Source organism: Dama dama, chromosome 29, assembly GCF_033118175.1.
Source record: "Dama dama isolate Ldn47 chromosome 29, ASM3311817v1, whole genome shotgun sequence".
Classification (NCBI taxonomy): Eukaryota; Metazoa; Chordata; class Mammalia; order Artiodactyla; family Cervidae; genus Dama; species Dama dama.
The window spans coordinates 59,447,271-59,463,676 of NC_083709.1; the positions used below are offsets into that span (position 1 = coordinate 59,447,271).

Below are 16,406 nucleotides of genomic sequence, written 5' to 3' on the forward strand. Positions count from 1 at the left end.
TTTGCTATGGATTTGTGTAGTTCTTAAAGAGCCATAGTTTCAAGTGTATCTCCTGTAAAGTCCATTCTACCCTAGAAACACTATAAAATGTAGTTTTGATCATCAAAGAACTTGAAGCCCTGGGCTAGTGGTCAGTAAATCTACATTGAAAGCTCAGACTGCCACCAATTAGCTTCTTGCTTGGGTCAAGTCCTGAAAAGTGTAGGTTTCAGTTTTTTAAATCTGTACAAATGGGGAAGGGGTGGAAACGGAACAAGATCAAGGGCCTAACTTCAAATCCCTGCAGGTGCCAGGCAGGAACCACAGTTGGGAGCTCAGGCCTAGGGCCAGGGATCCAACAATCCAGATGAGTCATTTGCTGCTCAGCTATCTGTTGTTGCAGGTAGAACTTGAGCGTGATCCAGACTGTCATGAGAAATCTTTTGATCTCTTTAGAAATAGTAGAGGTCAACCCTGTGCTGGTCCACCAAACATTTCTGCAAACCAAACTCCAGTTAAGCAGCTTTTGAACTACCTGCCCTCCAAGGTCCTCTGGCCCTATTTCGTATAATGTTTAGAGTCATCCAGCAACTGGCACGCAAACCAAGTATTCAGAAGAATGTATGGACACTGGGGAACACAGCCACTGAATCCCTCAGATCACTGAACAATGATGAGCTATGGTCATCGCTCACTCAGCACTGTTACAGCAGGTCCAAATGTTTGTGATGAAAATCAATATGGAATTGCTGGCTTTTGAGAAGGAGGAGGGGCTTAAAAGGAACATTAAAGGAAACAAAACTCCACTTTTAACTGTACATGTACTTGTGGCTGACAGTCTATAAAATGAAGAGGAAGTAGGTCTCTGTATAATCTACCACACAACTCTAGAGACTCAGCAAAACCTCCCAGGGCTGTAAGAAATCAAAGCACAGAAGTACAGAAAAAAGGAGCAATCAAAACATACCCAGTACTCCACAGAAGCCATCAAATAACACGAGAGAGAAAATGTGTAGTGACGAAGACATTGAACACAGAAAAACTTGCAGATCAAGGGAAACATTTTTGAAGAAAACTATTTCCAAATTCTGTGAAGTTTTCAAAAGGTAAAGTAAGAAGCAAAGGCTCCAAACCTAGGGGGAAGGATAGATTCTCTGGCTGGTGCCACCTGATTAACGAGTAGAAAGTGATCCAGTTGCTATAGCGACTTGAAGATACACAAAAGAAAACATCACTTCTTTAAAATATTCCTGATGATGAATAGGCAGAGTCTTTCAAAATATCTTCTTAGAAATGAAAGAGGCTCCTTTTTTGTTTTTTTCTTTAAGAGCCTATCACAGAGGATGGTGCTTAGATTTTTTTTTTTTCCTCCAGATAACAGAACTTGTTTACACAAGCTCTAGTTTGCTTACACAAACGAGCAATTTGGGCAAAAAGTAATGACCAGAAAATATGTCTGTTGGAGAATAAATTTTGTTTTTCAGCACTTTTGTTTCTGTTTAGGCAGCAAGGGAGAACAACGTATGTTGTCTTGTTTTTTCTTTTTTTCTAACGATATATTTAGCTGGAGAATTTCCGTGGATGCTGAGGTGGTGAAGTGCACCTAAACAGAGTCAGGAAATGAAAGGTTATGCTTTCTGTAACCTTCTCTTGTCTGAAAGGAGAGGTAATAAAACATATGATTTTGGGGGGACTGCACACCCAGTCCCTCTGCCTTCTCCAGCTTGGCTCCCGCAGCCCTGGACACTTATTTCAGGATCCAAAGGATTGCTCTGTTTTGCTCCAGGCAGTTTAACTTTGGCAGAGGATCCTGAATAGATTGGAGATTCCAAGCAAAGTCTGGACATGAAAACTGCAATGATGAAATATCCTGGGGACCCCTTCTGTACAGGGCGGAAGGCTCTTAGTTACACGATGTGGGTAGACTTAGTGCAAAGTCCAGCTGAAGTGTCCCAAGGCTGTGCCTGGACATTCATTAGCTGACAATGTGATGTGGGCTTTTAATAATGGGTAGACGAATCAGCAGTCTTGAATAGCACAGTAAGCCTGCATATTAAGATCTTTTAGAGTGAGTGTGGGAATATTTTTAAACAAGGATATGTAATCTTAAATAGAGGCAGTGTGGAAGAGATAGAAAAGTCACTTGGAATTCATAGGAACAGAAGTTTCCAAGTCTTCATTTGTTCTGTATGATCTTGAACAAGTGGCTGAGATTCTTGGGGCTCAGCTTACTCATCCTTAAAATGAAGGGCTTGATATGTATAACCATGGCTAATTCATGTTGATGTTTGACAGAAAACAACAAAATTCTGTAAAGCAATTATCCTTCAATTAAAAAATAAATAAATTTCCAAAAAAATTTTTTAAATTGGAAAAAAAATTAAGGACTTGAACCACCTTCAATTCAGCCAATATATCAAGCACCTTCTACACGTCATCAGCTTCCACCTGTGTCCTCAACAACCCCTACTCCTGAGTATATGGTTCCAAATAGAGTACCACTCAGCTGCTCAAGCCCAAATTCCCAGAAACTATTATTTTCCCTCCTCTTTCTGGGCTTTATTACAAATACCTCTCCCCACAATTCAGAACCAGGTGAGCATTAAGATTTGGTGGAGGGGGGGTGGAATACAGATACAGATCAAAGGATCAACTTGATTGTTTATACAGCTAAAGTGGAGAATATGTGTTAGATCTATAAAAAGTGAGCTTCCTAACACTCCGCCACCCCCACTAAACTTCCCATCTCAAGCATGCTGAGTCCCTTCTCCCAAATTCCTCAATCACATAAGACAGAGCATTCCTCTTCCTCTTAAAAAGAAATAGGTGAAATACAAAGAAGAACTAGTAGAGATCTTTCCAATATTTTAAAGAAGAAGGCAGAAACAGAGAAAAATGATGGCCACTAAACACTATTATCACTGCATTCATTTCCAAGGGCTGCTATAATGAAGAATCACAAATTGAACTGGCTTGAAACAACAGAAATGTATGTTTCTCACAGTTTTAGAAGCTGGAAGTCCAAAATCATGGAGTCAGCACAAGTGACTCCTTTTGGAGGCTCCAAGGGAGGTTCTTTCCTCACCTCTTCCTGGCTTCTGGTGATTTCCAGTCATCTTTGCCTTCCTTGGCTTACAACTACATTACTCTAATCTCTTCCTCTGTGATCTCATTAACATCTTCCTTCTGAAACTGAATGTCTGTCTTCACGTGCCTTGTTATATAAATATAAATCACTGGATTTATGGGCTATCCTAATCTAGTGTGTGACCCCTAAATCGAATGACTGGGGCCACCCTAATCTACTGTGAGGCTTCCTTGGTGGCTCAGATGGTAAAGAACCTGCCTACAAAGCAAGAGGCCCAGGTTCAATCCCTGGGTTGGGAAGATCCCCCAGAGAAGGGAATGGCAACCCACTCCAGTATTCTTGCCTGGAAAATTCCATGGACAGAGGAGCCTGGTGGGCTACATTCCATGGGGTTGCAAAGAGTCGGACAGGACTGAGCGACCTACAAGTAGGACCTCATCTTAATTTTGTTGTATCTGCAAAGAATTCATTTCCAAGTAAAGTCACATTCACAGGCACCAGGGGTTAGGATGTGAACACATTATTTGGGGGACGTAATTCAACCCAAACAGTCACCAAGTCATTTCTACTTTCTAAACACTGTTCACTCTGTCCACGTCAACCCACATCCACTACTATAGTTCAGGTCATAAACATAGTTCATCTGGATATTGCAATAGTCTTTTTAACTGGTCTCCCTAATTCTAGTCTTTTTCTGTTCTTTCACTTCTGAATGTCATGCTCTATCCTGCAAAATGGCGTGCTTTCTAAAACTTAAACCTGTTGTGACAACGGCCTACAAATCTAAAATGATTTCCTACAGCTCTGTGTAAAACCTGTATTCCTGAGCATGACATAAAAGCTTCATGATTCAGCCACTGGTTTCTTCCATCTTCTCTCTCCTATCTCTTTGTGCTTCCTTGAGTCCTAACATCTACACTACAGGAGCTACCTCAAATTCTTTGGAAACCACTTTTGTACTTTTCCCATTCTTTAATTTAAAAACCTATATGTTTTTAAGGTGAGGGCATCTATGCTGTATACTAACAAGATTTTTGCCACTCTCTATGGTTTCTTCAAGGAGAACCTCATGAGCCCGTTTACTAAAGGAATTATCTCCATAAATTCAGCTCTTTCTACCTCCAGGCTTTTCCACATTAAAAAGTTTCCACCCTCTCTCCCCCTCAAACTCGGTTTTCAGATCTCATCTAAGCTTTCACTTCCTCAAGGAACCCCACACACATAAGAACACACACTTTTTTCTTCATAAATTGTTCACAATTCTGTTAGTAACACTGATCACATAGCATTCTATAATATCTTTTTACTTGCTGCGTTGATCCATAGACCATAAGCTCCATATTGTACCAGGAATTAGTCATCATTGTAGCCACAGCATATAGTAGAACCCAAAATATACTTGCAAAAGGAATAAATTAATTCTGGGCATAACACTAGGGACTAGGGTTGCAGAGATGAGTAAGATATATTCCCTGAATGTGGCAGATCATTAATAATTCCTAACACCCCCACTGGATAAGAGTGGCAGCATAAACACAAAATTCACTGGAAACTCAGAAAAAGACTCATTCTTTTGGAAGAAGCAGAGTATTCAAAAGAAACAAACAAAAATGCCTCATATTCTTCTAACATTTAAGCTGGGCTTTGAGCCTAAGTTCTCTTCTGGCTCTTGTATTTTATGATTCCAAGTCTTTCATCACAATTTCAGAGAACTTCCTGCAACTCTTTTAGTGTCTTTCTGAAATGACTGATATTCTTTCATCCACCAAAATTTCACATCTTCTTCTCAAGGTATTTTCCTTTTCTTTATTAAGTCTCTTGATTCTTCTCCACAGTCTAAGAGCTGTTAATTTTCTTGGTTATTCTATTTTAGTATGATAGGTTTTCTTTCAGATCAAAGATATACATTTATGCTGTTTCTTGGGACTAATGCCTAGTTATCTTTTAACAACTCTGAAAAATTCTCAGGTATTCTATTCTCTTTGAACATTGCCTCTTTCACATTCTACCATCTCTTTTTGGAACTTTAACATATATTAGACCTTCTCATTTTAACCTTCACTATCTCTCATTGCTCTTTCCTCTTTGCTTTTTTGTCTATCTGGACTGAATTTTCTATCTTTTCTTTGTATTTGTGTTTGAGTTTACTAGTTTTCTTCCTCTTATACCTAATCTACTTAGTCTATCCATTGAGTTTTAACTTTGAATTTTTATGTCTTTCACTTACAGAGGTTACATATGGTTCTTTTCAACTGTTTGGTTACTTTTCTACTCTCAATATGCTCTTTCATTTCTCTAAAATATTAAATTTCTATTTTTATGTCAGATAATTTCAAGATCTGTAGTCTCTGTGGGTCTGATTCTGCTGTCTATTATTTCTGCTGACGTTCATCCAGAGCACCTGATTTCCTTATAGCTTATGTTTTTAAACTGTGACCATTCTCCTTTAATGTCAGAATATTTCTTTTTTTTTTAACCAAGTCAACATAATTGAGATTTATACAATTTTCACACAACAGTAGAGTTCAAATTCTATTCAAGTTCCCATACACTATAAACCAGGAGACACTGGAACATATTCAGGAACACAAAACAAAGTGCAAAAATGTCATGGTCTAAAGGTACTGAAATCATACAGAGTCTATTCTCTTACCACTATGGAATTACATTAGAAATCAATGTCAAAAGATGTTTGAGCTATACCCCAATACAAAATGTTTTTGATGTTAAAAAATTAAAATTAAAAAAGAAAACATCACAGGTGCTGGTGGTAATAAAAATGTTACACTAAAATGTAAAAAAAGGGGGGGGGGCGCATCTTGAAAACATATTTTCAAGTGCAATAGGACATTTACCAAGAGAGATCTTTGACTTAGCACTAAAAGCCTCAATAAAGTTAAAAAACTGAAAAAAACACAAAGGGTAATTGCAGGAAAAGAAGAATTTAAATGAGAAATTAATATCAAAATGAGAGATTAACGTCAAAGATGAATGTGAGAATACTTTGAGATCTGGGTTAAGATTACATTTCTCTAGAGAGGATTCGTATTTGCCTCTACCAACTGCTTTGGGATACTACCTACCTGGGTCTAGTTTAAATTGAGCTTTCCTTGTGAGATACTTTATAACACACAGATTACATGAAATCTGATTAAAAACCTATTTAAGAGCCAATGTAAGATGCAACATAATTAAAACCCTATGTAAGATCAAATTCGCAGAAGAGGCTTGTTGTTGTCATTGTTTTAATCTACCCAGTGCCAAACCCAGGACCAGGATGGTTTGGTGGTGGTTCTGTGGTTGTTGCCCTCTTCTCCGGGAAACTTTATTTTTTAATTCATCCTTACAGGGAAACTGTAGTCCTTAGGTTCTCATTTTAGTCTTATATTTTATCTGGCAACCCTAACAATAATAAGAATGCTCTGAATTTTCCCATTCAAAAAGAGAGAGAAGAGCCTATTTAAGGGAGAAGAGAGGAGAATCACAACTTAGCTTCTTTCAGGCCCTAAACAAATATTTCTGTGGTGCTCTAGATTAAAGGTTTTTACATCTGTTGTACATTTTACTACATCATGATGTCTTCTCTAGCCAGCTTTGTTACTTGCTGTCCCCTCACCAGATTGTAAGCTCCTTGAGAGCAGGCATTGCCCTTCTTATCTGCTTATACTATGTACAACATGAAAAGCAGTGCATGGATTGCTTTCAGTTAAGTGTTTATTGCTCCTAAGTTATTTCATTGCTGAATTCTCCTTCTTTTCCATCCATCCAGGTGCTCCAGCAAGAGTCAGGGAGTCATCTGACTTCCTTCTCTCTCACATCTTACATCTATCCTCCTCAATTTTATCTTCTCAATTTCTCTTAAATCAGACTTTTCTTCATGACTGCAGCTATAGTATTAGTTTATCCCTAATAATTTTTCCTCTACTATACTCCTTAAAAGGGTATTTCTCAATGTGTTACATGCAACAGTAGTTTTGCTATCTACAATTTAATAAAGGTAATCATGTCTACAGTAAATTAAGTTATTTTCTAATACAGCACCTCATGTCTTCCCACGACTCTTAGATTAGAATGCAAGCCTGTTACCTTGGTCTATAAGACTATCTTTTATCTGGTCCTGCCCTGGACCCTGGGCTCATATCCTGACTCTCTCCCTTTCTCTTTATTCTCTTCAGCCCCACTGGCCTTCTTGACATTCCATAAACAGATCAAACTTTCTTGGTCTCTGTCTAGAACATTCTACCCTCAGAACTACACAGGGCTAACTCTGTGCTATCATTCTGATCTCTATTCAAATGTCAGTTCTTGAAAGGCTCTTTCCCAACTAGCCTATCTAAGTTAAAGCCTCCCTTCTCCATTATAGTCTCATCACTTCTAACCCTTTATCTGAATGTATTATTTATGTTTTTCTTCTTCACTCAACGCCTATTTCTGGAGTATCTGCCATGTGCCAGGCAATGCTGTTGGTATTAAGGTACAGAAAAATAAAACCAAACAAAACAAACTGTCTTCATGGAGCCTGAATTTTAGTGGCTACTTCATACATTTATTGAAAAAATATATTTTTTATTTAGATTCTAAAACTGATGAAATTTTTCTTTTATCATCTGTCTTCCCCCTAAAGTGTAAGTCCTAGAATGAATGAATAAGTGAAAGAACCTACAGCCGGAGTGAGCAATCCTCACATGAACTCAGCTGTGTATATTCAGCCATCACTTTTACCTGCTAGTTGGTTTACAGATGGATGAAAATCCGTAAACAGCTCGACTATTACCCTATTCCATTGTTGGAATCAGGAGACTTGGTAAAGACTAAAATCCCACATCGAACAGAACCCTCTTTAGCCAACATTTGTAGACAATGATTTAGATTATTTATTCATGTCTCTTCTACTACCGTGTCACTCCAGTGGGTTGTGCCCCAGTGTCAGCTGCACTACTTGCGTTACTGCCAATTCAAATATTTATTCATTGTCCTTGGACACCATTGAGGACAAAATGATTGAAAATCATCAACAGTCCCCCTAACCAAATACTTTGTATCCCGGCACCACTGAACCTTCCAGAAAAATCTTCTGCTTTGACAAAGCTGTCAGAGGGTCCATTTCATATTTGAGTGTTCACTATTTGAAGCAATTATAAGTGCAAAGCATATCTGAATTATGTACTTTCTAGTGCTATTTGGGGCTTATAATTGGTTGCACTCTTCTGGCATATAAATCTCTTAACCCAGTTCATTTTCCTGGGGTGGGGCGAGGAACGTCACTGACTTGCCTACAGATTTGCGCAGCACTGTGCAGTAACGAAGTACATATTTACTCTCAGAGAATATGCATTATTGACAATGTGCTTAATTATTTCCCCAAACAATTTAAGTACTGGCTGCTTATAATGCTATCTGTGTCCTCAAAGGAAGCAGCAGTGCACCTCAGTAGGAGGTGGACATTCTACTCTGATGCTCCGAGAAGGCTGCAGGTGCTCATAAAGGGGTGGTTTAAAAATGGCTGGCCCAAGGGAGAGCCCTAGCCCACTTAGGGAGTCTGAGACAGAGCCAAGAACAACCCCATTTCCTAGTCAACTACCTTCTTTACAGAATCTTATCAGGAAAACAATTCATATTAAAAATGGATTTTTACAAGGGAGTTTGTACAAACATCTGCCACTGTTTTAACTGCACCCCATGGAAGAACGTCAGTCCTGTCCCAGTGATGTAGAATTAGATAATGCTGAGAAGCAAAATGGAAAGATGAAAGAACAGAAGTGGGCAGGAAAGGGACAAGAAATGAAGAGCAGAACCAAAAGGCCAGCTTCCTCAGGGGAGATCTGTGGGCAGAGAGTGTTTCCAGACACATGGCCCAAAGGACGCCAGAGACTCATAACCTAAGCACTTTCTTTCTTCCCTTAATGGCATTTCTGATTCTAACAAATTCCATGACACACACTTATTAGGAAAATAGAAACATACACAGACACACAAATGAAATCACAGATGACTGCTATTAACATTTTAGCTTTTTCTTCTGATTTTTTATAAAGTTGTATCTATACATACATATAGATGGATAGATTATACATGTACCTAGATATAGATTATCATCCTATTTCACCTAGCCTATCATGAAAATGTTTTCATATCTCTAAACACTCACGAGAAACAAAATTTGAATGGTTTTGTACTAGCCCATCTTATACAACTATGCCATATTTTTTTAACTTGTTCCCAACAGATGAACTTTTAGGCTGTCTTTTGCAGGGACATGAGAACTGCTTATTTAGAAAAATAAATTTGTGTACTAAATCTATAGAGGGTGGTGGAAAGGTAGAGAAAGTGGCACCCGGCCCTATCATTAAAGCATGTTCATTCATATCTGTATTTTCAACTTTTCTTTCAACCCAAAAGTGCTAGATGAACAAGTTGATTAGAATTATATAATCTATCTATAAATAGGGGCTGGAAGTCAAGAGCAGGCAGTCATTAGACATATGCATATGAGTGAACTCATCGGAAAGCCATTCCTTTCAATTATAACTTTAAGGAACCAAATGTAAGACATATTTTGGGCAGTTTAATATATGAATTCATTAGCTCAGATATGGCTTTTGGTTAGGTGTGGTCTGAGTGAGCGGTCTCTAAAGTATGCAAGACAATCCATTAGGACTATAGAAAAATACAGAATTTGTTATCCATAACAAAATTATGTTATCCTCTTAAATCTTCTACTTTGGCATGCCTTTCTGACATATGTAAAATATTCATGCACCAGTACATATAAATAATTTAGACAGACATATATGCATTGCAGGCACATGCTAATTTTTTTTAACATTTAAAAAAATATGGAGATTACTGCTTTTGATTTGTGTTGTTATGGAGCTTTGGAAAGTTATTGGGACTAGAAACCTATAAAATATGAGGGGAGCATCAGTTTGGTCTAATGCCTTGCCTGAGTGTAGGAGGCACTGGGAAGGCAGGTAAAGCCCCAGGTTTTCTCAAGCCTAGGATACAGATGACTGGACCCAAGAAGGTAACTGAGTCCAAAAGTTGGGATCATCTGAGAAAAGCAAGCAAGCATCCAGGGTATGCTGAATTACAATGAGGTGGGCATTGTTTTACGGCACCTTTATGGACGTGATCTAAGAGGCCACAATAGAAGGACCCTAATGAATCTAGGACACCTGAGAAGAGACTGAGGTATTAGGAGCCTCCCAAGACTGAGAGTTTAACACACCCATTAGTCTAGCATCCTAGGTAGTAACCTAGTAGGTCTTTGCAGTGATGGGACAGGAGTCAGATAGGTTTCAATAGCCAGTAGAAGATAGAGGCCTGGCTAGCATAGGGTATGGATAAAAGTCCTAGAAGCCTGAAAATGAATTTTGAGAAAAATAACCATAATGAAGTTGGCAGCATCTTGACATTAACTTTTCCCTACAGTTCCACAGAGAGTCAATTCTGCCTAAACAATCTCTCTAACTCCTGGCTAATTCTGGCATATCTAGAGACTACATGATATTAATAAAAGGCTATTCTTAGGATACCAAATTTCCTCTGCCTCCCTCAAATGAAAAAATAAACACACAATAAGAAACAAGTTTAGAAAAAGCAAACTAGAATCATTTTAACTTGTATGTATTTTTAATTATGTGGCTCAAAGTTTATATAAACCATAAAAATAAATTATTTTTCTCTGGACATTTTTAAATGTTCAATCCCATCTCAAGTTTAAAATACCCCTTTTCCAATATAGTTGGTAACTAAGAACTACTAACTCCTAATGTGGCCTGATCCACCCAACTCAATGGTAAAGGCTATAGGTATTACTGAGAATATAATAAAATGGCAGAGAATGTAAGCTGACCACTGAAGGTGTCACTGAGGAATGTCTCCATGAGGACAGTGCACTCACGCTGAGTTCCAGCCCTGCTGGTCTCCAAGGAAACTGTGGAAAAGGGATACAGAGAATCCCGAAGTTCTCTCTAGACAGAGTGGACACTGTAGTCCTACCCGTCCCAGCCCATCCTGTAAAAAGCAGACAATAAAACAAATTTTTGCAAGAAGGGATGTCTTGACAAGGCATCTGCTCACACATTCTCCTTAGCTGGGAAGGGAGCAGCTGAAAGTCAATGGCTGTTTCTGAAGACTTTTCCAAAAGTAGAAGGCTCTCACTGTGAATTCTGTCTGAACTTGCCGCATCCCTCCTCAAAATATGCTCTCTCAGCTCAAGTTTGACAAGATCAAATAACCAGATCTATTTAAATACCCTACTCTGGACAACACCTTCCAAGACAGTTAACAATTCTAGTTTGTTTAGACTCTTCAACCACCACCCCAACATACACATACACACACACAAACACAAAGTCAGGAAAATTTATCTTTCTTCCTTAAGCCCTCCTTACCATCCAAATGCCAACTTGATTTAGAGTCAACTTCCAGTTTGGGGACTGTTACCTTACTTTAATCCCATAGCAGCTGCCTCCCAGTGGTCAAGCTAAATCCATTTAGGTTACGTCTGATTTGTGAATCTTCTGGGGTAGAAAATTTTTTCTCAACAAATTCTTATGCTTTAGAACTGGTGATAATGAGCAAGACTAATGGGCATTCATAAGCTGTTATAAGACAGAGTTCTTGTTCTATGCATTATTCATTTATGCAAACTGTTGTAAAGGTACCAAATTCACTGTGCAACTGGCCTGGAAAAGTCCCTAGACTGGCGATTACATTGGTATGCACATTTCTGAGGCTTGATTCTGTTTCACATTTTCATCAGTGACCTGCTTAAGGGAGCAGAGAGCAAACTCATTAAGTTCCTAGATGGGAGGGATGGCCAGAACATTAGAGAACAGGATTAGAATTTCCTCAGCCCTTGCCAAATTAGCAAAACTGTCAGAGTCAAATACGTTCATTGAGGACAGGCAGGGAAGAGGAAAGCTGCCCAAATGCAAGCCGAGTAGTAGCAATTTCTTTAGGAGCAGGACTAAAAAGAATGCAGATGCAAACACAGACTCATAGTGGGAAATAAACTTACCCAGTATAACCACTAGTGCTCACTGGGACCTTTGCACCCTCTTAAAATGGACTCAGATCCCCAATCAATGGATTGTAGAAGCATAAAGCCCACTCCTGAGAATTCCACAAATTCCAGTGAGCTTTTCCTTCCCATGATGACACAATTTGCCTGGTTTATGGTTCACTTAACTGTCCTGCTCTGGTCACCCTACAGCAAACCATGCTGACCCAGACACAAAAACGATTTCCCTCCCATGAGCAAATCATGGCCTCCTGCAGAAGCGCCTGGCTATCTCCTTGATTGTCTTGGCTCTTCTTTAATCATTCTGATTAAACTTGTATCCCAAGTGGCTTAACAAGATATTTTCCTAAATATAGACAGCTCTTTAGAGGAACTCTGGGACAAGCTGTTAAGATAATAACATTTACACCCATGTTATCTAACAGAGGTGAGCATGACCAAGTCATGGGCCAGCAGTGCTAGAGCCAGGGGCCAGCACATGTAAAGTGACAGACAGTAAATACTTTCTAACTCTGTTTCAACCACTCTGAGGCTGTGGCATGGAGGAATTCACACACAATATGCAAACAAGAGGAGCCCCCCAAGTAGGCTATAGATTGCCTACTCCTGCTAGACTTAGCTTCAGAATATTTGACTTTGGGGGAGGCTTAGCAACAGTCTTATCCTACAGAATCATTTTATACCTGCAGAAATCAGCGCTCAGAAAGTAGAGAGATACTTATGCAAGCTCATAAAACAGTTGAGCCAGGGTGAAAACTTCAAATTAAACACAGGTAGCCCAGTTCCTAGGCCAGTGCCCCCTCCATGTATCATCACTAGGCTGTTTCCAGAAGGTTCTAGGGAGCCCTGCTTACATGGTAGAACCTCTTCTAGAAATTTTTCCACTAAGTTTCGGCACATGCATTAGTCACAGTATGCATGATACACAGCAGTGTTTAGGAAGAGCCAAGATGAAAGTCTGACTAAAGACTCAGATGAAGTTGACTCTGCCATCAAGAAGCAGACTTCTCAAAAACCAGAATAAAGCCTAAATTAGATCAGAAAGGAAAACCAAGCACAAAGTTCAAAGGACATAATTTTATTGGGTTGGTCCAAAAGTTGATTTGGGTTTTTCTATAACATCTCAAATGAACTTTTGGGCCAATCCAATATTTAGTTTAAATAAAGTTAAGGGTGACATAAATCCTCATATACCAAGATGAACATTTCAAAAAGGAGCAACTCTTTCCTATCTCCTTTTAGAATGAGAAGAGCAAAATTAGAGTATAAGTTAGATCACAGAAAGAACTTACTGGAAGTAACTCTGTCACTCACAAGAACTGCAGGCCAGAGGAAGTCACCAAATTGTCTTAATAACTGGATCTTGGAGTTGGGATCTTTCAGGGAGGGACAGGAGAGAAAAACACTCTAAGTTAGTGATTCGCAAAGTCCTTTCTTTCTCATTAAGTCGCCTGAAAGTTGTAGGAAAGAGTCCTCTGAGCCAACAGGGACACAATGAATCACTGTACTTAATGAGAACAGGACAGTTTCTTTAAGAGGGTGGTAAAGAGCAGAACAAAAGGATATACTGTATTAGAAAAAGAAATAAATACTTATCCAGGTTTCAAAGAAGCCTCCCAGACTAGATTCCCTCACATTGGCATTAAGGGGTAACTCATGAAAAATCCACCATTCAGGTCAGAGGCTTGCAGTCCCTTCCAAACGTGTGTGTGGACACACCTGAAGCCTTTACCTAGGTTGTGGTTGGGAGCTTCTTTATGTAGATCATTCATGATCAGCAATTTGAAGACCCAGTAGCTTGGACCTATTCCTCCTTGAAAGTCAGGGCCAAATTTTTAGGAGAACTCTTATTTTACTAGCTTTAATAAAGATAAATCGTAGCATACTTCTTGTTACTAATTTTAAAATAGTGCAATCTACTCAAACATCATTTCTAGACAGTACATTTTGTGAAACCATCCCATAAGCATGTGTCTCAAGCCACAACTTTTCTAAAACTCAGTTTTTCAAATAATGAACTCGATGATTATTATTTTTATTATTATAATTTTTTTCCAGATGATCCAGGAACCTGCACATCATGCGCTACAGGGTACTACATGTAAGTCTGGTCTTTTTTTTTTTTTTTTCCATGTCACTAACTTTTTCTGCAGTTTAAGCATTACTGACTTAATCTTAAATCCAGTGATTAAAGCAAAGAGGCCCTGCAGCCTGAAGCAACTCTCTCTTGTCAGGCTATTAATGAACAATTCTTGGATTTAGCAATAAGAGCCCAGCTGTTTTCTTGCCTCGAAAGGAGGTCCTCTCTCTCTTGGTCCTGGAAGTCACCCAGCCTGACACTGGTGTCTAGGAATCTTGCCATGGGTTACCAAGATGCAGACCTTGCTGTTTATGGACAGACTTTAATAATACACTCGACCCCAAGCAAGTCATTTCCAAATGTCTGCATGGAGACCTCGTTCTAAAGGGCAGTCAGACAGTCCAGGATAAAGCCAGGTGTTTGTTAAGCTCTTAATCCCCCTACAGGCAATGAGAGATGAAGACCACTAGGTTAAATGAAATGCAGATAACCATCACCCCCAACGTTCTCTGATACAAATCCACGAATCAAGGATGTTATGTCTCAGTATCACCTCCCCCTCCTATTCTTGTCTCCCTTCCAGGATACATTGGTGCCTATCTTGGAAGAAAAACTAAGAAAAGAAGGGAGACAAGGCTCTTTGGGGTGGTCTATGTTTGGGTTGCCTCTACTTTGGTGGGCTGACTCCTCCTGTCAACACCTGGCCTCCATTAGATTCCAAGAACTCAAAATGTGGTGGCGGGTAGAAAGAGGTTAAAAGGGGTGAGGACAATGGGAGAGAAGGGAAACCCAACAAGCTGAGACATACTAAAAATAATCTATTAACCTCAGCATTACTTAAACTTATGGTTTTAATTCAACTTCTCTAGAATTGCCTAATATTCTCTACATTGACTATGTCTCTACATCCTCCTGACTGAATGATTTAAATTACTGTCCCATTTAAATAGGGGAGGGGGTGGAGAAGAGGCCCCTAGACTTGATTACTGTAAGGTAGACCAGATGACACTCAATGAGCAGCCAATCCTTTGTCAGCACATTCATAACTGGCATGTGGTCCATGACACAAACCCGCTGCAGACACGAAGAGCAGAAATGCAAACATTTCTTGGCAAGGTCACATGGTTGGAGGTACAAAACGTTTCTCTAGAAGCCAAGGAAGGAGAACTCAGACTCAAATTTAAAAAAATAGCAACCATGCAGTAGCAGGTGAGTAATTCTCTTTGTCCCTATTACAGCTCTCCATCCCTCCACCCTGGTTCTTGCCTGGTGGCTCAGATGGTAAAGAATTCACCTGCAATGCAGGAGACACGGGTTCAACCCCTGGGTAGGGAAGATCCCCTGAAGCAAATAGTAACCCTTTCCAGTATTCTTGCCTGGGAAGAATCTCATGGACAGAAGAGTCTAGAGGGCTACAGTCCATGGAGTCACAAAACAGTTGGACACAACTTAGTGACTAAACCACCACCACCCCTCCAGCCTAGCTCTACCCTGCCTGCCTTCTTCACTTTGATACCAGAACACACCCCTTCACCTGCACCTACACCCTCTGTCACCTGAGAGCCATTTCCTCTGTTGGAATTTGGAGCCCACCTCTCCACTTCAGCACTGAACACTAATGAACACATTTCATAAAACCCCTCGACACACAAATACACTGAAAGAACACGGCCGGCATCACTAAGCATAAAACTTCAGACATTTGTCTCCAGAAATACATATTATAGCCCTTTAGGACATGCAGTCATTTCTAATACAGCTAATTAAACACTGCACAATAGATGTTGTTAAGGAAGAAATACAAAGCTTCCCTGTGATATTTTATGACAGTGTGAAATTCACCAGAGATCAAAGGCCAACTTCATTCCACTCCCCCTTCAAATGAACCTCAATGGAGTCTGAATTACAACGTTTTACCCTAGAACGAGAATAAGAAATGATCTATATAAAACGATATACACAGAAAAGCTTGGGCACTTCACTGGTAATATCAATAACCTGGTAATAGACATCATGGACTCATGAGACTACTTGAACTCAACACTGACCTGTTTCAGACCTGGCGAGTGCCAGGTGACAAAAGCACACAAGTTGTCTATTCAAACGGACCTTGGGTAGAATCCCAGTCCCCCCTCTTACCTATGTGATTTTGAGCACTTAACCCTGAAAATCACTAACCTTTCCAGATAAGGGAATTACAGTTCTGGAAATTAAAGATATGTAACAGCTAC

The 16,406-nt window shown here is 39.5% G+C and overlaps 1 protein-coding gene across 5 annotated transcripts in view; it reads left to right on the forward strand.

The window, feature by feature from the left end:
- The window catches only part of PCSK5 (proprotein convertase subtilisin/kexin type 5), a 494,109-nt gene that overhangs the window by 430,534 nt on the left and 47,169 nt on the right, over positions 1-16,406 (forward strand). For 4 of the 5 annotated variants that reach the window (XM_061132953.1, XM_061132954.1, XM_061132955.1 and 1 more), the window contains exon 25: positions 14,154-14,196. In XM_061132953.1, coding sequence (XP_060988936.1) covers positions 14,154-14,196 — 43 coding nt within the window. Of the gene's footprint in view, positions 1-6,836; positions 7,503-14,153; positions 14,197-16,406 lie in introns of those variants that run through there. The other variant, XM_061132957.1, reaches the window with a different exon arrangement.